The 22,970-nt window shown below is 40.8% G+C and overlaps 2 protein-coding genes across 3 annotated transcripts in view; both read left to right on the forward strand.

The window, feature by feature from the left end:
• The first annotated feature begins 438 nt into the window (after window positions 1-438).
• Window positions 439-11,949, forward strand: tph2 (tryptophan hydroxylase 2 (tryptophan 5-monooxygenase)). Of its 2 annotated transcripts, none has more exons than XM_068312675.1 (11): window positions 439-647; window positions 6,093-6,227; window positions 6,369-6,552; window positions 7,475-7,575; window positions 7,821-7,888; window positions 7,988-8,184; window positions 9,151-9,286; window positions 9,434-9,560; window positions 10,188-10,283; window positions 10,433-10,566; window positions 11,047-11,949. In XM_068312675.1, exons 1-11 carry the CDS (start codon window positions 489-491, stop codon window positions 11,219-11,221), a joined length of 1,512 nt encoding a protein of 503 aa, XP_068168776.1. In that variant the 5' UTR covers window positions 439-488; the 3' UTR covers window positions 11,222-11,949. The 2 variants fall into 2 exon arrangements, with proteins under 2 accessions (XP_068168776.1, XP_068168777.1); XM_068312676.1 differs by lacking the exon at window positions 439-647 and adding an exon at window positions 3,220-3,326.
• A 2,972-nt stretch (window positions 11,950-14,921) lies between these two features.
• LOC137594148 (carbohydrate sulfotransferase 8-like) overlaps window positions 14,922-22,970 on the forward strand; it is a 28,727-nt gene continuing 20,678 nt past the window's right edge. Inside the window, exons 1-2 of the mRNA XM_068313434.1 lie at window positions 14,922-15,121; window positions 18,619-18,696. The gene's annotated coding sequence lies outside the window, so the exon portion shown is untranslated. The remainder of the gene's footprint in view (window positions 15,122-18,618; window positions 18,697-22,970) is intronic.

Genomic DNA, 22,970 nt, shown 5'->3' on the forward strand with positions numbered 1-22,970 from the left:
TCTGATACTAATTCTGTCAGACACAAAGATAAGCCTACCCATAAGTACTTGTTTCTAGCTTTAATGCTAAGAAGAGTTAGCTGTTTTAACCCTTGAAAGCTGAATGTGATCAGTTGGAACCTGTTGATGGCTCAACATGTTTTAGTTCTTCCTGACTAATGGTGAGTTCAGGTGTTTAAGCTCTTCTGGAGTTACATGGTGACCCATTAGCAATTTAAATGGTTAAATGTATGTTGTGTTTATTTAGTTGCGTATTCTTTTTTTGTGTTGACTGCTTTTAGTGCCACAGACATTGTTTTTCATGGTGATGATAATACGAGCATTGGCATGGGGAGGAGCATCATCCTCTCCTCCTTTCCTCCTGCCCGTCAGTATTTAACCAGAGGGGAGCTGGCGTCAGGTGGAGAAGTGTGCCTTTAACTTGTGACTGAGGAGCAACACAACAGAGCAGGCTGGAGCCCTGGTACTCATACACCCACTGGTTCCCCATGGCCTCATCCCATGTGATGAAGACCAACACGGAACCAGTGCCTAGGATGCAGCCGGCCATGATGATGTTCTCCAGCAAGTACTGGTCCAGGAGGGGGATGTCGCTGGACTCGGCTATGTTTGACCACCAGCAGCAACGCCACACAGGTGGTCAGATGGTGAGAACTTCCTTTCTGACCTCAGCCTGTGCTTCACATATTAATGTGTACTTTTCATTTTTATTTTCTATCCATCCATTTATCCATCCTCTTGACAACAAGATGATTGTAATCGTTTTGTCTTCAAGTGCTTATCTGCCTTGTGGGTAATGGGTCTGTTTATCTGAGTTGGCTCCAGGCAAACAGCGGGGTACACCATGGATGAGACGCCAGCTCATCTTGAGGCCACCTTATTTTCTAATTAATCATAAAATAATTTTTTAATTCAGCAGTTTTATTGAATTTGACTGATTCTCTCCCTTTCAAACCTATGAATAATGAGTTGATGTCATTTTTAATGAGGCTTTTAGTGTTTGCCTTCCATCCATCTGTCAGGGATTGAGTCACTCACGTCTGGACACCTGTGTTAGGAAATGATGTGCAGTTTAATTCAGCCCGCTGTGTTAAACATTTGTTCATCTCATTTTCTCATTTAATCTGTTTTTATTTGACTGAGCAAACACAACAAACAGCTGTTGACACAAACTGATGTGTAACAAATGATAATAACTTACTGGAAATAGAAGACATGCTTCAAACATGCAGCCTAGCTTTAAATTCTAGCTTTTGTTTGTCTGGTCCACTCATTGACTGCCAAAGACGCCATATGAACTGCTGTAGTGGACTGAGTGCTGTTTCTATTATTTTTCTAAGTCATGAGGTGGTCAGAGTATTAGCAAGTCTTGCAAATACAACACAGCGCAACCATAATAAAGTTTAAAAGAAGGATACCACTACCATAAACTGTTTCAGTCAAAACAGCTGTGACACTGAGTTAAATGTAAAAAAAAAAACCCGACAACAACAACAAAACCCCACTTTGCAATAATTTGTAAACACAAAAAAAAAGAAAATCACAAGGACAACATTCCAAATTTTATGATGCAGATATTTAATTGTTTATATAATTCGGTTTTCATTCTTTTCTTTTTTCTTTTTTTTTGCAGCAGGTCTCCAAAGTTAGGACAGGGTCATGTTTATCTCTGTTGTGGAAAGTGAGGAGAACTGTTGTCATTTTAAAATGAAATATTTTCCATTCTCTTCTGCTGGAGGATTTCAGCCATTGCAAAATTCATTTGTTGCTTGTGCATTTCATAACGCTCCATTTTCAGTGGCTGACGAGTCTCCTGCACTATAGAAATCTTTGCTTTCATTGTTGTTGAAATAACACAATACCATTGCCTACGCTGGCTTTGTGTGCTGATAACAAGCCTGATGGTCCACTGTAGTGACGACACTACATGTAAATTGACATTAAGAAAGAGTTTTGTCTTTCACATACTACTGGACCCCTCTCCATCTGCACTTCATAAACACTCCGTCTCTCTGGGCATTCTTTAGGCCTTGCTCAGACTGGCCACCAATATCCGATTTTTAGCCAATCCACATTGAAATCGGATGTCTCATTTCTAGTCTGAATAGTCCCATACCACATGATATCCGATTTTTGCGGGACGGATTTAAACCACATTTGGGACACATTCGGCCTGCAGTCTGAACGCACTCTTTAAACCCAGACTTGTTTCTAACCCGTTGCTAGGTAACCTCATTAATATTGAGCGTTCAACCAGGCGCTTGCTTTTAGCATGAAACAACTTCTCCACTGTTTTGTTGCCGCTGTCCAACCTAAAGAAAATTATTGCTAGTATAAAACTCAAATTGAGCAATGAATGAACAATGGAATTTCTGTTTTTCAACATTTCAAATTTTAGCTATAGTGTCTCAACCTTTTTGAAAATGGGGTAATGAACCTAGTGTACCTGATGAACTGGGATGCACAGGTGTACCTGATGAACTGGGATGCACAGGTGTACCTGATGAACTGGGATGCACAGGTGTACCTGATGAACTAGGATGCACAGGTGTACCTGATGAACTGGGATGCACAGGTGTACCTGATGAACTAGGATGCACAGGTGTACCTGATGAACTAAGATAAACAGGTGTACCTGATGAACTGGGATCCACAGGTGTACTGGACCCAGGTCCAGTTCATGAGTCCAGTTGGGTGTGACGCTATACGTAGCCTTCATTAGAAACGGCATGCGCCTGAGCTAAATTATGACCTTTGTGGCAAAGGCTGTGAATACTGATTATATGTGTGTAATTTCACTTAATTACTGTTTACTCATTAGAAGCCGGTGATGTTGACATGCTGGAGTGTTTACAGAAACATTTGATGCACTTGACCTGAGTGGACTCAAAGTAACTGGAGCTGTTTGAACTGCTAACCAGTACAACCAGAACAACCAGAACTTATAACCAGCAGGAAAAGACACTTGTGCGTGCGTGTCTAGTGTATGTTATGTTTACAAGCCTGATGGTCCTGGTTCTTGTCCACTGTAGTGATGACACTTGAATCCTAGAATATAAAATACTATTAAACTTAACTATTAATATCAATTTAACTATTAATTTGTTATTAATGCACTGTTTTCCCAGTGTCCCAAACATTTTGGTCATTGAGTCGTGTTCATTGACCTTTGTTCTGTGTCCATGTGTCATTATGTGTTGAGTCATTCTGAGACAGGACATAAAGTGACAAAGCCAGGTTGATTGTTTTAATTGTTAGTTTGTAGTGTTTCACAAAGAGTTGCAGTTAGCTGAACACAGAATCGGAAGACATCAACTGAAACAATGGTAGGTGCCCATCTGAATTAAAATTACGCTAAGTTACACGAACCGCTAAAAGATTCCAGGTCCTTACTTTTTTAGTTTATGTAATAATTTTATTGAAGTATGGATTTGAATACTTCCATTCGTAGTGGACTACTTTGTCAAAGTGGCATTCATACTTTTCTTAAGTAAGAATGCTGTGAGCTTCTAATGGCTGTTAGAAGACCACATAAGATCTGAACCTAAAAATCTGAACAGATTTTTAATTATTCAAAAATCTGTTTGCGTTTTTGTTCGTGTTATGCTCCTATTTTATGGCAAAGCATTAAAAAATCATAAAAAATATGTCAAAGTTGAAAGAAGCTGTTTCAACGAAGGAAACAGAAAGATCAGTTTTTTAATCTAGACAGCAAAGGATCCATTCGTTTCCTAAAAAGTACAAATTTGTTGCAGTAGTGCACCCATAGGCTGTTTGGAACCGCTAATAAAAAAAGATGGGGATGATTGAAGCAGGCCGTATAAAATTGAAACTTTGCCACAGAGGCAATTCTGTACTTTCTGTGGTCAGTTGGGGTCAGCCCTGTGGCTGACCCCAACTAAGCTGTCAGCTCACACTCTAGGGTAGCTGGGTGGGGTTCGAACAACCCCCTCTACCACTGAGCCATTGCTGCTCCTTTATCAGTCTTGTCAGTCGAAAACAGCAGTTTTCTTTTGGAAATAAGAAGTGGATCCTCACCAGCAGAAGAGGATGGAGGTCAGGAAATTTTTTTTATATTTTCTTTTCTCATCTTCTCTATTCTTTTCTTTCCATTCTTTCCCCCCCCTGTGCTTCAATTCTCTTTTTGCATCTCTTTCCATAAAGTTACTTCTATATAACCTTTAGAATCGTATATAATGACGAAAATGGTGACGCGTTCAATACCTACTTTAACACTCAATCCAGGGGTGTCAGACTTGTTTTCAACAGGGGCCACATCAGTATAACGGCTGTCCTCAAAGGGCCAGATGTAATTTATAAATGTAACTAAATGTAACTCAATATAATGTAAAATAAATGCTTTGAGCTTTGCTCAAAGCACACTTTTGACCTATTTATTTTTAGATACTCTGACCTTTTATGCTCTTGTGGGCCATATAAAATAATGTGGTGGGCCACATTTGGCCCCAGGGCCAAGATCTGCAACAACGCTCTTTTTCCAGAAACATTGCGTGACTGATGTGCAAATATGATGAAATAATACAAATGGAGGTACAGTAGTGGGAATGCTTGTGTCCAGCCATCCTTCTGGTCCTCACTTCTGATTCTCGAACTTAGGTCAATTCTACATTCTATTTGCCTATAAAACTAACTAACTAACCTAACTTCTCTTAGGAACTGGTGAGTCCCATCAGTTTTTTTATGATGGTCATGAGTTCAGAGTGAACCAGGTTTCATCACTGATGTTATCCCTTTTATGGGGGCCCCAATGTGAAATGTGAAAGGTCAGAAGAGGTGAGTTTCCAATCATAAATTAAATATTTGCGTTACTGAGGTCAGAGTGTAAGCAGACTTAGCTAGTAGGGGTTATCAGCATAAACAAGGCAGTGTATTGTTCAGAACACAGGATTTCTTCAATTGTCTTGTGTTCTGATATTTGATCCGAGTTGTTATCAGCAGTTTGTAAGAATATTGCCAAATAATATCAATGAAACACCACCGAGTCTCAATGTTGGCATAAATTAATTAAGTCAAGCCATCAGGATGAATTTAAAAAGATCAGAATAAAGATTTATTCACATTGACCAGAGGGCAAAACAGAATCCAGTTACAGGAAGGGTCTGCAGACCATCAGGCAGACAGGATGGACAGGTGAAGGCACATGATCCAAATCCGACAGACATAGGACTCAATCACAAACAGGGGGAGTCAAAACCCAGGAAAATCAGTCAGTCGTGAGATTACCACCGCTATATCCGACGCAGCGGGTCATGGGGAGCCGGAGCCTATCTTGGCGGCATAGGGCGTGAGGCGGGGGACACTCCGGGCACGACGCCAGTGCACCGCTGAGCCACACACAAAGACAGACAACCATGCACACACACACACTCATTCCTACGGGAAATTTGGAACGGCCAATCAACCTGAAGCGCATGCTTTTGGAGGTGGGAGGAAGCCAGAGAACCCGGAGAGAACCCACGCAGACACAGGGGAGAGCATGCGAACTCCGTACAGAGCAGGACTCGAACCCGGGTCCGCCGTGTTGTGAGGCAGCAGCGCTAACCACTGCGCCACCGTGCCGCCCCAGGAAAATCAACAAACGTGTAATTCTTTGACTCATGTGGCAGGTAGCAAACGGTGTATAACTCGACTAATCCATACAAAATGAGAGACACGTTTATTCATCCATCCCATCCAAACGCTTGTCAGGGGCCGGGTCGCGGAGGCAACAATCTCACCAGGGAAGCCCACACTTCCCTCTCCCCAGACAAAGAGTTAAATGAGTTAAAAGAGTTAAATTAACCCTCTGCAGTAGTTTGAATTATACAAACTAAAATGCATAGTTAGCAGAAGATGTAGAGTGCTTATATGGAAGATCAACCCGGAACAACAGGTGTAACGTTTCTACTGGACTGTGAACACACCAGTCTTGTGGGACAGGATGACTTTACTCAGTGATCCCAGAACAGAACCTGACAGACTGAAGAACATACCTTATAGCTGTAGTCTCATTGTTAATTCTTCTCTTCGTCTTAGTTAGTTGAATGCCGTTGTCCGGATGCTGCTGTAAACAAACCTACCCTGCTTTCTAGTCTAGGCGAACATCCTTCTGTCCCATCAATGAGGTGAAGAACGGCTCGCTCACTGAGGATGATGGGAAGACAGCCGTGGTGTTTTCTCTGAAGAACGAGGTGGGCTGTCTGGTCAAAGCGCTCCGCCTCTTCCAGGTGAGAAGAACATCTGGTTCCACCAGAACCCACTGTGTCGTTGTAGACATTTCAGAAACTCTTCACATCCTCTTTCCCTTAACCCCTATCTCTGCCTTCGTCCACATCCTGTGTCCTCTTGATCCTCCACTCCTCCTACAGGAGAAACGTGTGAACTTGAGGCACATTGAGTCTCGGCCATCGAGGCGAGTCTTGAACGAGGTGGAGATCTTTGCAGACTGCAGCTGCAGTAAGAAAGAGTTCAACGAGCTACTGGAGCATCTCAAAGATCACGTCAACATCATCACCTTCAACACGCCTGCACACGTCTGGTCTGTAGAGGCAGGTACGAACACCTGAACTGTCACGTGACATCAGGGGAAAGATGTCATCATCAATGAAACTAGAGCTTCTGAAAAAAGTTGGCATTTTGGACAGGTTTATGGTTTTGAAAGGTTTCATCCAGACTACTGTACCTAAACCTGGAGGTCATTCACCTCTCAAGGAACATGGTTGGTTAGTATAACAGTGGACAAAAAAAAAAATCATCAAAAATCATACAAAAATCAATCAAAAAGCTGAAATCTAACATGAAATTAACCAGGCTTTCCCATCCCATTAGCCCACATTCATCTTCTTTGAGTCTTCCATTCAATGTTACGTCTCAATCATCTTCAAACATCAGACTACACAACATTTTCCTGTTCAGGAAGTCTAATGGTTCTCACATAACTTATATTAAAACTACACACTGATTATAACTACACAACAAAAAATCTTAATGTTGAGTACTGTGTCAAGTTAACTCTCCACACGGCAGGAGAATTATGAACAGGAAAATGAAAATATGAAGATGAACATAGGACCTTGTAGACAAGGAGGGAGTGTTGGATTTTATAGTTGAACATAATGACAATCCACTCTGCCTTATATTATTAGTGCAATTCAAAGCTATAGATCTTTCATGCCACTTCAGTTCAATCTATGGCTTGCCAATATCGACCTCCTGGTCGATATTGGCATGGATATTATATTTCTGTTTGTTGTCGAGGTTGAAATGAGACTTTGTTTTTGGGACACAATGCTCACAATGTTCGATGTTGAAAATGACTGGCCTGTGGTCTTAGCACAGTAGAGGTAAATTTTTGTTATTGTGTTGATTTACAGTTAGTCTGGTTGTGCTGAGGTCTGTGTGTGAGAAAGTGTGTGTTTGCTTTTTTTGCCTTTTTCTGTCAGAACTATAGAATTTTTTTTATCTGTTGAATCAGATGGAGACGATGTTCCATGGTTTCCAATGAAAATCTCAGAGTTGGATCAGTGTTCAAAAAGAGTGCTAATGTATGGCTCCGAACTGGACGCAGACCATCCTGTAAGTCTACAAGGAACAATATAATAGAGTGTGATGTCATACGAGTGTGAGTGTTGGGGTTTGGTAGCAAAGTAACATCATCATTCCTGTAGAACAGGCTGTTCTCACGTGCAACAAATATAGTGACACGCTCCTGGTTTTAGAAGATGAGGAAGATTTATTTATGAGCAGGTCTGAGAGTCCTCTGGTGATCATTTAATCCAGTTCTGGAAAAACATTGCTTTGTTCTATTCCTCTTTATTCAGGGCTTTAAGGATGATGTTTATCGCGAGAGGAGAAAATACTTTGTCGAGGTAGCCATGAATTATAAATTGTGAGTATTGTTATCTTAACACTGCAACATGTTTGAATTAGTTATCTAAGTAAAAATGTCTGGTTTTCTCTCGTTGAACTTGCTTGAATTTGTCCACAGTGGGCAGCCCATCCCACGGATCGAGTACACGGCAGAGGAGATCAAGACGTGGGGCGTCGTCTTCAGAGAACTGACCAAACTCTACCCGACTCACGCCTGCAGAGAATACCTGAAGAACCTGCCGCTGCTCAGAAAAGAATGTGGCTACAGAGAAGACAACATCCCTCAGCTGGAGGACGTCTCACTGTTCCTCAGAGGTTTGGCACCCAAGACAGCCTGTGACCTCACCTACAGACTTCTGTGACCTCACCTACAGACTTCCTGTTACCTCACCTACAGACTTCTGTGACCTCACCTACAGACTTCCTGTTACCTCACCTACAGACTTCTGTGATCTCACCTACAGACTTCTGTGACCTCACCTCTTGACTCCCTGTGACCTCACCTACAGACTTCCTGTTACCTCACCTACAGACTTCTGTGACCTCACCTCTTGACTTCCTGTTACCTCACCTACAGACTTCCTGTTACCTCACCTACAGACTTGCAGTCACCTCACCTACAAGCTTCCAGTGACTTCACTTACAGTGTTCCTGTAACCTCATGCTGTCATGTGACTTAACTCATTGGATACCAGCAGTTTTAGAGTATTTTGAGTGATCTTCCAAGATCCACAGAATATTGTGTTCTATAGCTATGTGAACATCAAAAAAACCAAAAGGAAGGGTAGATGGTGTTTTTTCATCAGAAAAATAGTCTTTAGTAATCAGCAGTACCTAATATTTTTGTTTTGTAACATCTCAAACATATTTCTTTCTATAAAGCAACATAAGCAACACTGAGAAATATATAACTATGTTCACCATCTGCATTTGTAAAAAATTGTATAATCTCTCTCTCTCTCTCTCTCTCTCTCTCTCTGTCTGTCTGTCTGTCTGTCTGTCTGTCTCTCTCTCTCTCTCTCTCTCTCTCTCTCTCTCTCTCTCTCTCTCACCTCCAACCTCCAAAATTAGCGATTGTCTCCATTACTTCCTGTCTCCTTCTCATATTATATATGCTTATATCACGTCCATAAACAGCACTGCTTCTATATAAACTAGTGTAGAAATGCCCGGCCGCCCTCCATCCCCACTGAAAAACATTATTGATGTCTATAGATGTCAATAACAGCCACAAAGTTAATGTTTGTTTTTTCACTGCATGATAAAGTGACTCTGTTTCAGAGAGGTCAGGGTTCACGGTTCGGCCAGTTGCTGGTTATCTGTCTCCCAGAGACTTCCTGGCTGGTTTGGCCTATAGAGTGTTTAACTGCACTCAATACATCCGCCACAGCATCGACCCCCTCTACACACCTGAACCGTGAGTTTACCTGAACCTAAACGCATCACCTGCAGGATTTAAACCAACAACCCTTTATCAGAGTCTCTTCTGATTGTTTCATGATTTTATTTTTTCTCTTTATGACTTCATGAGTTGGATTATTGTTGCGTTATTGTTGGGTTTCAGCGACACGTGTCATGAGCTGCTGGGTCACGTCCCTCTGCTGGCTGACCCCAAGTTTGCTCAGTTCTCCCAGGAGATCGGTTTGGCTTCTCTGGGAGCCACTGATGAGGATGTCCAGAAACTGGCCACAGTGAGTCTCGTCACTCACCATACCATACCACATAGAACACCACTCACTTTGGCTGACAAATCAAGTAAAATGTAATTTTCTTATACAAATATTCTTCAACCTCCATCCACTCTCAGCTTGTCCTAATTTCCGTTTTTATCCATAATGTATTGTAAAATAATTCATCCATAGAGTGTCGTCAGTGTCTCAATCAGTTTTTTGTATCGGTTTTTTGTATAATTTGACTCCTAGCATGAAGAATCCTCCTGATGTTATCCTGAGCCTGTCTAATTAATCCCATTCATCCTTGTGTTCTGAGTTCATATCAGTTCTGTTCTTTTAGATAGTATGGAGGCAAACAGTTTCAAATTCTGACTTGGGGGGGGGGAGTCCCACAATCTAATCTGCCCTTCTTTGGAATGATGGAATTGATTGGATCTTTCCGTACAGGTGGAAACTTTCTCTTTTCCAGTCTCGCATTCAATGTTTTTTCAAGTGTTGAAGTTGGTTGAGGTGGTACGGTGGCGCAGTGGGTAGCGCTGTCGGAACCACCCAGCAAGGTGGTTCCGTGGTCAAGTTCCGCTCTGCGTGGAGTTTGCAAAAGTGCACTGAAGCCTGCTCATGATGATGCTTTGTGTTTTTGAACAGTGTTATTTCTTCACTATCGAGTTTGGACTCTGCAAACAGGACGGTCAGTTGAGAGCCTACGGAGCAGGACTACTGTCATCGATTGGAGAGCTGACGGTAAAACACACAATAAAATCATACATTATATTTGTGTAGCTCAACATTACGTGGTGGACAACAAAACAGAATGACTGTCCAGCAGTTATTGAAGGAGCAATTTTCTGCATTCTAAATGGATTCTGATGCTGTTTCCTATCTTTTCCCAGCATGCCCTGTCAGATCAGGCTTGTGTGAAGGTGTTTGACCCAAAGACCACTTGTACCCAGGAATGTCTGATCACCACCTTCCAGGAGGTTTACTTTGTCTCTGAGAGCTTTGAGGAGGCCAAGGAGAAGATGAGGTGAGAGTCTCACACCAGACACACAGAGATACACAAAACACTTCTGTCAGTTATATTGTGTTTATTAGTTGTAAGCATTTTGGTCTTTTATGAACAGATCCACATGCTACACTGTTGTACTGCTGCCCTCTAGTGGTTGTTATTAATCACCCTTCACTCAGCTTCTCATCAGTGGTCCAGTTATCAGGTTGAAGAGGAAAAATACTTTCCTGGCTGATCCCAGGTCTGAGAACAGATTCCTCCTCTGAACATGGTATTACGACAGATTTGGGGATTCATTTATTTTCAACTTAACCGACGAGTTGAAGTGTTCAACTACTGTTGGTTTGATTTGGTTTGGTTTGGTTTGGTTTAGAGACTTGATCCAAACACATCCTGACCCAAATCTCACAGAGCTTTACTGTCAGCTCCTGATCAGAGTCAGCCTTCAGGAATAGAGAAACCATGAAGTGTTCTTCATCCGTGTCTCTTCCTCATCAGGGAGTTTGCGAAGACAATCAAGAGGCCCTTCTCGGTGTACTACAACCCGTACACTCAGAGCATCGACCTGCTGAAGGACACCCAAAGCATTGAGAACGTGGTGCGTGACCTGCGTAGTGACCTGACCATCGTCTGCGATGCCCTGGGGAAGATGAACACCTACATGGGCATCTGAAGCTCCGCCCTACGATCTGATTGGTCCAGGGCAGTGTCACGTCACATGAGCTGACCTTAAACCACACTGAGTACATCAACGATGAAGGTGTAGAACCAACGCTTTGTAGAAGAGCACTGATGATAATAATAATATTGTTTTAATTATTGAAGTTCATTAATAGATGTTCCAGCAGGAAAGGCAAAAGATTTTCCTTTCTTTCTGTCTATTTTGTCTATTTTTGTAGCTATTTAGTTTATTTTATTATGACATGTTATTACAGCAGACTTCACCTTCATCACATTTGCAACAGCAACAACATCTGAATAAGAAAAAAAAAAGGCTGACGGGTAGAAGCAATTTGGCTTGTAAAATTCCCATTAACAACATCTCTCTCATTACAACACGTTATCAACCAAATTCATTGAATTAAATGTCACATTTAGATTATTTTATTTTGGTATATTGCTGGAGTCTGTGCCTGCCTTCTCTTTTAGTCACTGGTGTCGGTGCCTTCATTATAACTCTTTGAAAATGTGAGTTTGAAAATGCCTTAAATGTTTTAAATGAACTTAATGAATCAGTTTGTTTGTCAGAGAGTTGAGACTGTTGGTTGTCATTCTTTCCAGCGGAGATTCCTTATGGTAGTTTCACACTAATGATGTCGGAGAAATGTTTGAGGCTCCCTCTTGTAGTCTGTGTGTCACTGTAAAATGAGATTAAAACTCCATTATTGATCATAAGCTAATAAATTCATGAGCAAATCCCATCAATGTATTAATTAATTCAGCCGGAGGTGATGATGTCATTATTTACACCACAAAATTCCACACATAAAGGAATTGAACCTGAAACTTTCTTGCTGTAACTCCGTTAGCATTAACAGGAAGATAATCCATGTCTGATGTTTATATAAACCACAATAAATTATTTTATAATAAAAATCACTTTTTAGCAGGTCAAATATTTCTTTGACGTCCACTTGACCGGCCTCCACCATCCACTGATGTTAGTCTTCAATATGAAAAGATATCAAAACTGATTCAGGTCTATTATTAAAGCTTCTGCAAGAAAAACGTGAAGCAGTTTAGATATTAAAGCAGGCAGCAGGAAAAATACAATTAAAAAAAAACAGTTCAGTTTTCTTGCATAAATAAATGTTATGTAAGTCTCTGATTCAATGAATCATATTCTCCTATTAAGTATTTGTGCAAGTTCTTCGGATTTTACGTACAGCTCTTGAGAAATTTATACAGTATTGACATTAATGTTTATATTTATACATGTGTTAGCTTCCTTCTAGAGTAAATCTGTTTGTAGGTGACCAATCAGAATCATTCAGCTGTGTAAACAGGAAGCCACCGTAGAATCACATGTTTTCATAAAACGAAAATAAATAATAGGGTTAGTGACTCAAGGGTCAAGGTCTGTAACTTGAATCCATCTTGAATTTGAATCCATCTTGACAAGTTAGCAAAAAAGCCTTGACTCACTGAGGACAGAAACACCATCAGACAAAGAGCTCTGTGAACACAATAGAGTTCAGCGTCAGTCCCTGGTCCAGGTAGAGGATCTGCATCATTAAATCACAATCATCCAACACCATCAGCGCTCCACCATCCCAGAATACAGCAGTGAAATATGAGGCAGAGGCCGCTCTCCAAAAATGTCTGATTTTCCCCTGCAGCTGCGAAGGCAGCAGGAGAGGAACAGGTGAGTCAGTCGATCACTTCAATCAATAAGTGACACGGCAGAGGAGAACACTATCCGTCGTCTGTGCCTTGTGGCCATGAGACGTCTCTGTTCTGGACCCACTGAAGTCCACTTTGGTGCTGGTGCTGTCCCACCAGCGGTACTGACGGCTGAGGCCACCAGGGGGAGACAGAGTGGCTAAAACTGGCGCACATTTGTAGCACAGGTGTTGAAACACGAGTGAGGGAAGGGGGGGTTTTACCTGGTGACCATTTTTATCACTTAAAATTTAACTTCCTGAAGCATGTATGCCTTTATATTTTGTGGTTCATTTTGTAATGATCTCTTCTTCAGCCATTTATCCGAATCCAGGTCACGGGTTTCACTGGAGCTTATCCCTGCTGTCGCTGGATGAGAGGCAGGATACACCCCGGACAAATCACCACTTTATCGCAGATTGCCATTTATTCATTATTGACGTCTTTTTATACTTTTCTCTCATCTGCTGGAGACATTATGTGTTTGTTACATGCAGATATTTCATATCAACCTCTAACAGTCTTGACTTTCTGAAGATAATGTTGATATTGTTTCGGGAGTAAAGTTTAAAGAGATCGCCTGACTCCAGACACGAACATTCTGCTGACCTTCAGTTCTTCTATTCACTTGGCCAAACATGCCGTAACTGATTTGGACAGTTTGTTTTGGATTTACCAAAGTCTTTACTTGTCAGAAAAAAAGGAATTTTAAAATAATGTTGGGTCCTGTTTACAAAGTTAGTTGTCTTGTAGTACTCAAAATAATAATACATTTTATTGCAGCTCCTGTCAATGTATTCAAGGACATTTTAAACCAAACAAAAACAAGACTAATAAAATGAACACATTAAAGTCTGGATGTGGGTGTGGGAGTCAGACTTATAAGAGCCATGGGGAGTGAATTCCTTGAGTTGTGGAGCTCTGGAGGGTATTTCATACTGTAGGCTTATGTTTAGGATGGCAGGTAATCCTGCATCAAGAATATGTTTTGGACGGTGTTGTCATGACGTTGATTTCGTTCTGGTGCTCTGCCGCCTGCCTCCTCTCATCCCGGCTCCATGATGCTCTGTTCACCGTCGTTGCCTGGCAAAAGAGGCGCGGCGGTCCCCGAGGACCACCGGTAAACAGCAAGAAATAGAAGCGCGCGCACACACACACACACACACACACACACACACACACACACACACACACACACACACACACACACACACACACACACACACACACACACACACACACACCTGCTCCTGTTTCCCTTGTCAAGCTTTCTATAATAAGAGCTTCCGCGTCCGGTCACGACTTGTGACCAAAATAAAAGTATTCCCTTCCTCTTGTCACGCTGTGGTTGACATCATGAACTTGTCACATTTTATTAGGCATTATTGCATCACACATTAATGATAGAAAAATGACGATACATTCATCTTTACACAATGTGTGGTTTTCAGACATGAGAGCAGGTTGTTTCCAAAGGTCATTGTTGTGATATACAGTTGAGTCCAATGTCAACAACAACAGCTCTAATTTAAAAAGCATTTGTGACAAAATGTCAGGGATTTATTTTTTGCTGCATTTTAACAATTTTGACACTATTACTGATTAAATCATAGTAATAGTAGTGAGTGGTAAAAATTAGTTTAATTAAACTTCTTGCCACCAACTACATAGTGTGGTAGCACAAAATTATGAAGGATGTTTTCAAATCTGCCAGTAAATAAGTTTTATGCAAAAGTGGAAGGGATGCCACTTTAAAAACTTCTTTGGAGTCAGGAGAATGATTAATCTGATATTATAAAGCTTTACCCTTAATAAAAGGGGGGGAGGGACCAACCTAAAATGACAAACATAAACGCGTGCTTTTATTGTGAAAGTAAGAAACCAAACATCCGGTATCTCCCTCCTTCTCTTCTGGAGCTTGACGCGCCATCTTGTTCGCTCGCTTCGTCCGTCGGCAGGACGCGCCGCTCGTCTCCTGTGCTGAAGTGGAGGCGTGTTCCCTCCCGGTTCCTCCGGTGTGTAATATCAAACGAACCTTTGAGCTGACGAGTAAACGCTACAGTCGTATTTTCCGCTAAGTAGTGGTTAGTTTTTCTTATCGGTAGACGGGTCAGCAGAAGCCGGGAGACGCGGACTTTGGAGGGGACCGTTAAACTCCGGCCGTTCCGCCCGGCTACGGGTCCGCACACAGGTGAGGGGATCGGGTCGGGCTCACCTGCTGGCTCCGGGCTTCATTCAACTTTTCCTCCCTGCTAACGGGTGTTGTGTCTCCGTTGCTTTCCTGTGTCTCGGTTCCATTTCTGTCCTCCGGTTTTCTGCACTAGTGATGAAACATAATTTGTGTTAAATACCATTTTATCACAGGTTCACGGTTTTTGTCGTTTATGTTCAAAACAAATGATATATTTGGTTATAAATATGGTCACAATTTCAAGACGTGATTTAGTTTTGTTGGTTTTTCTGCAGAATCTTTAAGTATTTTACTCATTTTTTTCGTTTTTAATGACTGATTTGGATAAAAAGTGTAAAGAAATCATTTAACATCAGTGAAGATATTCAGACCCAGTCGTTCCCTCCAGAGATTTAAGAACTTTAAAAAAAAAAAAAAATTATATTGTTTATTTAGTTTTGTTTCTTACTATAGGTGTAAATGCACAGCACGTTTTGTAATAATTCCCTCATGTTTATTCATATCTGACAGAAACAGCATGTTATTTTCTGGTGTCTCAAACTACTGCAGAACATTTACAACAGATGACAGTGGTGCAATTTTAAGGTAGAAGTTACTTATTAACAGTACCAGACTGTAAATTTTCATTGTGTGTGTGTGTGTGTGTGTGTGTGTGTGTGTGTGTGTGTGTGTGTGTGTGTGTGTGTGTGTGTGTGTGTGTGTTCCACCTGTCTGCTCCACCTGTCTGCTGTATAATCATTCCTGATTCAGCTGTTGGACGCTGGCATGTTGTTGTCATCACACACACACACACAAACACACACACACACACACACACACACACACACACACACACACACACACACACACACACACACACACACAGAGGTTGAACCCTCCTGTACGGTAACTCTCACAGGTGGGACTGGAGCTCCTTCACTCCACCAGCAATTGTTATTATAGATCCCACATTGATTACTGGTTGATCAGAAGTTAAGATTTTAGCAAAGATAAATTCAGAAATAGTTTTGCTTTTGTATCAGGTAATAACAAAAGTTTTATTTTAGTCTCGTTTTCGGCTGTGGGCAGAGCGGATGTCGATGCTGAAACAGGGCGACGTGTCGCTCCATTCCGTTCTCGAGCAAAGAATCCCTTGAATATAAAGAGTGTGTCGTCCTCCAGAACCGAGTTCCTTCTCTCCACAACTCAAACAAGAATCCCTGGTCGTTAGATTTCATCTCATTTGTTATATTTAAACATTTCAGGTTAAAATAATTCATATTTGGAGTTCCCTTTTGATTTTTAGTGAGACAATAAACACAACCAGCCTCATTTTATGCAGTTTCTATTCCGGCTGCTTTCTCTGCACTGAATCAGTATTAAGATTCAATTACCATAAGAACCTTTAATGTGAACATAAGCCCTCTAAGAGAGGAAACACAATCTCCCCTCCCAAGCTAATGAGCACAACCACACTCCACTCTCCTGTCAGATAATCCACACAGGGCAGATATTAGGTGACGTTAACAATACATTAAAAAACACCTCTTGTTCCCAGAAAAGAGTCTGTCCTCCATCGTTGTGACTGTTTTCTCCCCGGAGAAACACCAGAGCCGTCTTTTGCTGACCTCTCCCTGTTTGCCATTCACTGATGATCCCGTTACAGATGGATGTTTTGGAACAACTTCCTATCATCTCAAAGAAACAAGACTCCAGGGAGCAACATGCATCATTTAGTGTTATGTTAATGGACACCAGCCACACACACACACACACAGCAGTTTCGCCCTCACAGCACGAGGATATATGCATGTGGACGTATCTTTGTTTTAAAATGTTCACGCTTTGTGTTCTTACTGCTTATACTACCAGTGAGAAACTTATTGGAAAAGAGACTGCAGTGTATTTTTTTTTTATCACCGTTTGACTTCCTGTTAGTTAGTTTGGGAAATACATGAAAAGTTATGAAGAGATTTAAATAATTTTTGTAGAGAGCTTCTTCTTTTTTTTTCTTCTTTTTTTTTTTGGATTGAGGAAACAGAGATTAAACAAAAACTTTGATCTAAATCTGGATCTGCCGGCGCCACCGGCGTTAAACTGAAGCAATCAGGAAATCATCTCCAAACATTTTATATATTTATTTGTACAAAATAGATTTGTTCACACAGAAAACTATCCATGCAAAAAGTAAAACAACTATTAAATTACTTTAAATATCAAATAATAAATCATGCGTGTTCATTATTTAATCAAATAATAAAACAGGTTGTTTGATTTGCTTATTTTGATAAGGGTTTTATTCAGTGTAAAGTATGATTAACATGTAGTGTGATGACTGATCTAAGGAGGAAGACGAGGCAGAGAAAGATGCCTGGAATGATTCTGCTGTGAAAACAGCTCAGAGCCATTTTTCCTCTCTACCTGTGAATCTTTGGCCTTCTTGTGATGATTCAGCATGTGAGGGAACAAAAGCACTCAAAATCAAGGTTCTGCACTGAGGTTTCAGTATAATGTGAAGGAAATGCAGAATGTCTCTTAAACAGGCTGGATTTGTAACGCAACTCCAGGCTGTACATGAGCAGTGATTATTTATCAGTTATTTTCTTGTAATTGATGAACGTTTGGTGTTTAGAATGAAAAAAATCGTAAAAGAAGAGCAGAAGATGACTCTTTGACAGGATCCAGAAAAACATCAAATGCTCATGTCTAAGACCCAGTAAGAGTCTGTCAGCATCATTTATTCCTTTATGTTTTCTAGACTGCTTTGTTCTCTTTGGTTGGCAGTCAGTGAATCGGTTGAAGAATTTCAATACTTGAACACTTTCTCAAATCCAGTTTCACACTTTTCATACGAATGTCGTGTTAATTTAACAATTTAACATTGTCAATCTGAAACGCATCAGCAGTGACTGATATTTATTCCTGAAATTACAGGTAATATACAGTATATCCTATTTTAATGCAGCTGTTAACTGAGAATATTTCTTGTTTTATTTAAATCCAACAATTTTTCAGATGTTTAAATTCAGTATTTCAATAAAAAAACCCATTTTTAAATATCCTCACACTTCATCACCTGAACCACGGAGGTGTGCTGAACCATTAGACAAGTTTTCTCCATTTAGAAACCAAGACTATTCTACTGCGGATAACTTCTGCAGGAATATTAAATCCCAAGCCAAAGTGATTGAAGGTGTTTCCAGAAGATAAGAATGGCCATGCCTCTGCCAAGACGCAGCAGCGCCTTTAAATTACACCTCAATGCAAACAAATGTTCCAACCTAACAAATGTTCCATGAAAACAGAGTGGTTAATGTGTCATCAGGGATCATGATGATGAAATCGTGGATATAACGCGTCATCAACCTCCACACAACTGTTTCTGAGAACCATGTTTCCAAGAACGATGTGTAGAATGTAAATAAAAACTGTTAATGATTTGCAAATGTAACTTTATGTGTAACTTTATCTGTGCACTCTTTCATTACGCACAATGTGGTTTGTTCTGTTGTCTCCAGTGCAGTCCTTCACAGACGGGGGAACCCTCTTTCTGGAAGATCCTGGACCCTCATTTTACACCCGATCACGTCACCCAGGTAACTTCACTAAAGCTGAGATGTTCCACCAGGAGTTTCCTGCAAATTTTCTAGTCTTTTGTCGCCTTTTAGAAACGTGTTTCTGTCATCAAATTGGAAAATCATTTTCAAAAAGCAATGAAATGTGTGCTTTTCGACATCTGAAATGTTGAAAATGTTGTTTTTGGGTAATTTTCAATTAAATACATTCTTAATAATAAAATAAAAATAATAATTCCATGTTTTTTAAATCACCATATTCTATTTGTTTTACTCAAACTCTCAACTGTACATTTACTGGAAAAAAATATGTTGGGCATTTGAAGCACAACAAAACCATACAGTAATACATCAATTCAAAAGCAAAATTGCTTTTAATTCAAAACTGAAATTCTTGCTAAAGATTGGCAGAAATAATAAAATAGAAATTGTTGTGGATTATTTTTGTTCTTTAAATATTTTCGGAGTAATAACCAAAGCGCCCTAGTGTCTGGTCCGCCGGATGATCAGCTTTCAGCTCTCAGATCCCGTCGACCTTGTGACCTGTCTGAGTCGCAGACGGGCGACGCCCACTTTGATCACATGCCGCTGGTACAGCTGAGTCCCGCGGCGGTGGATTAACATGACAGATGGAGAAGTGACTGGGGGATCAATATGTGTGTGCGCAGCCTGGTCTGCTGCATCATCTCATAACCTGCGGACTAACAGAAGTGGCACCACATCCATCAAAGTAACACCACCTCCTCCAGCCGCATCATCAAGGCCCTGAAAGAAGAAACCACTGGTAGCACTGAGTGAATTCATATTGGTCCATGTCAATATTTTGACTATCTTTCTTTCTCCTGTCAGCTGTGGAGCCTTCATTGGCTCAACTGGTCCGACTGGTGCTGATCTGGAATCAGGGGAAAGACCCAACGTGTTGCAAAAACAGTATTTATCTCATGTCAGCTCAACACTGATCCTTGTCATCAGTGTTCTTGCATTGATAAGTCATGTCTGGATAATGCTAGTTAGCTTTAGCACCACGCCAACATGTGCTGTGTTTAATGAGAACATAAAACTGGCGTTAGGGTGAGATGACGTCTCCAGTGATAAACTCTAAATGTTTACCAGTCTGACCTCTCTGATGTCGCTGATGGTTTGTCTCTGAACTGTTATGACCAGTTTTTGTTGTTTAATCTCGATAGTGATTCTTGATTTCTGTAAATTTCCACACGCCGTCCATATAATTTGATTCAGATGGCTGCTTTCCTTCAGCGCTTGTGTGTCTATTTTTAGTTCAGACATGTATGTTTTGACATCTTTGGTGTGAACAGCGAACAAAAGGAGCCAGAACTGTTACTTCAGAAACCTAAAATAACATTTTCATCGTCTGGGACCGTAGAGGATGGTTCATGTGCAGACCTTTGTTTGTTGGGAAAACTGCCTAAAGGAGATGTTCAAAAGTGCACATAAAAATATGATATTTAAAGGAGGACCAACAAATTGATCATGGAGCCATGCTTCGGATGTGGTTTTTAATAATAAGCAATAGTTCTTCTGTATATGTTATCCCATAAGATTATGGACTCATCGGGGAATGAAAGGGATTAATCTGTTTAGCTCACGTCGGAGAGCCTACAGGCCTAGTTGTGGTGGAGGAGGTGGTTTATAAACTGGGATTTACAGATTATATTCTTGATTATGTTTATGGTACTTTTATATTTCTATCCATTATAATCATCCAGCAGGATTTACAGAAGAATTCAGATGAGGTGTTTCAGCCCGTATTAAAAAAATCAAAATCAAAAAGCAAATCTTTCAAGTGAAAACTTTAACCTCCAAAAGTGTCTGAAAAAAACTTATTATTCCACAGTTTAAACAGATTAACAAGAATCTCGCTGATGTCCATCGTCGGTAGGAACCAATGCTTGGAGCTGGAAACCCGACAGAACCAGGAAATGGATTAAAATCTGTTTTCTGCGGGTTTCAGACCTCGCTGAGCGCCGGTGTTTGACTTCATGTGAACAAGGGAAGATGTTAGCACCAAGTGAAAGCTAATTTAAAAGCTGATGTAAATTACTCTCATTCCAGGCAACAAATTAAAACCAACTGATGTGGAAACTCCAGACTGCTTTTTGAAAAATCCTCCAAGCAGAATGTTATTCTTTTAATTAGTTCACTGCTATACGAAATGATCTTGAAGCGCACTAACAAGACACACACTTATGGAAAACATGCTATGTAATAAGATGTATATATGCAGCTGCAAAGGAAATCAGTTTTTCATTTTTCTTTTTCTTTTTTTTGTTTTGTTACTGACATCGCCCTAATTTCCCTGACATATGGAGACGTTTTTGTCCCTGAGCTCGTGTTCGTTCTCCCCGGACACTGTTTCCCCCCAGAGTGGAGCCGTCAGAAGGACGAATCGCTCTCGGCCCCGTCTTGACCTCTAAATCTAAATGTTTGGAGCTAATATAACTAATTATCCCTTTTTACATCATAACGCTTTATTGCTTATCAGAACATGCAGCTTAGCTCAAACAAGTGTCTTGCAAAGACAGAGAATGACTCCATCCGTACATGAAGGTGTGCACCTTCCTCGTATGGGTTCATGCTAGTGTTTTTAGCTAAGGTTTCAGCTGTGAAACTTATTTATCTATCGATCGATACATTGATTGACACATAGATAGAAAAATATGGAGTTAGATATAGAGGGAGATGTCTCCCAGATCAGAGCATCCAAAAAAGTTTCACAATACAGGAAAATGACTGTTAAAGATTGGCAAGGAGTTCTGAACTTCCGCTGCATTTTCCTTTCCAACACTCATGATTCAATCTATTCACAAACCGTCGCCAGGCAGATGGGAGTCTGGGTTCAGTCTGAGGACAGACGCTCTTCAAACAATCACCAGAGAGCATTCAGACAGCCCATCTCAACGCCAACGCCAACGCCAACGCCACCCAAACCTGAGCATTTTAAGAAGATTCAGTTTATCAGCAGGTTTCTGATAAACTTCCTTCTGTCATCACCTGACAGGAAGAAGTTGTAGTAAAACCTGATTCAACATAGAGGAGGATCTGGATCTCTTTTACCAAACATCCATGTTGAGTTCAGGCAAAAACACAAACACCTCATTCATCCCAGGACCCTGTGTCCTGCTCTCAGAGGTCATCTAGAGGTCAAAAAAACCACACTTAAATACTAGACACAACAGAATAAACAGCCTTTAACACATCAGGTGTGTCAGCTTTGTTCAGAAATCAGTACAATGAACCAAATCAGGGATTATTTTATAACATAAGTTAATGACATCATCAATACTGTGTGTATATATATATATATATGTGGACTCTATGCTAACTTTTTTTTTTTTAAATAAGAAAAGCGTTTCATTAGCATTCAATTCTCTACCAGGTCATGTGACATCACACACTAACCCTAAGCAGTGTTGATGGAGTGTGCCAAACTGTTGTGTCTGTGCTGAACTAATCAATTAGCATTGATCAGGGAGGTGTGAATGGACTCTTCAGTCTAACCGTCTCAGCTGTCGGGTCAGGGGCCAGAGTCTGTCTGACCCGCTGGACCTCATGAGGTCCTGATCTTCTAGGGTACCAGTAGAGAAACCAGTTCCTTTGGGTGGTCTTTATGGTTTTACCGTATTGTTGTTTTGTTGTTTGACAGTTAGGACTCCAATTTGATGCTTTTTGACTAAAGTTCCTTCATAAAACAACCAGGGGTGAAATAGTTTTTCCTAGAATAACTTCTGATGTGGACCAGAATCACACACCAGGTGTAACATGACCGTTTTCAACCTGCTGGTTGGTTTATTTCTCAGCAGTATCACTCAGAACTCATTTTGGCGGAAGGTTTTCATGCTTTGGAGCTGATCCATGTGACGTTTCACCTCGTCCGTGATGTAAACCTGCAGATAGAAGCAGACCCAGGACATCTTTATTACCTCCTTGGGGTTTATTGTGACGTAAATCACCCTTTTAAAGTCACATCCTATGTTTGTGTGGAGCGTCGTCCTGATAATGATGGGATTTGTTTGCTCAGAATGTGAAATTTTTTTGTAGGGGATGAATTAATTTGGCAGCTCTATAGCAGAGCCAGACAGACAGGAGACGCTCTACTGAGCGCCATCCTTTCATCAGTCTGATCAGACAAATGTGGGCGATGATGATGATGATGATGATGATGATGTTGACGTGGAATATCTGGACGGACTTTATGGAGGTTTGGTTTTTCAAGTTTGACCTTTAACAATGTGATGATGAGTCGTCCTCCTGACGGGTCAGGAGCACAAAATCAC

The sequence above is a fragment of the Antennarius striatus genome, chromosome 4 (assembly GCF_040054535.1).
Source record: "Antennarius striatus isolate MH-2024 chromosome 4, ASM4005453v1, whole genome shotgun sequence".
NCBI lineage: Eukaryota > Metazoa > Chordata > Actinopteri > Lophiiformes > Antennariidae > Antennarius > Antennarius striatus.

Coding starts and splice junctions, on each gene's coding strand:
- tph2 (XM_068312675.1), top strand. CDS start 489: ATGGCCTCATCCCATGTGATGAAGACCAACACGGAACCAGTGCCTAGG. Junction 7,576..7,820: donor AACTGGACGCAGACCATCCT/GTAAGTCTACAA, acceptor CTCTTTATTCAG/GGCTTTAAGGATGATGTTTA. Junction 10,567..11,046: donor GAGGCCAAGGAGAAGATGAG/GTGAGAGTCTCA, acceptor CTTCCTCATCAG/GGAGTTTGCGAAGACAATCA.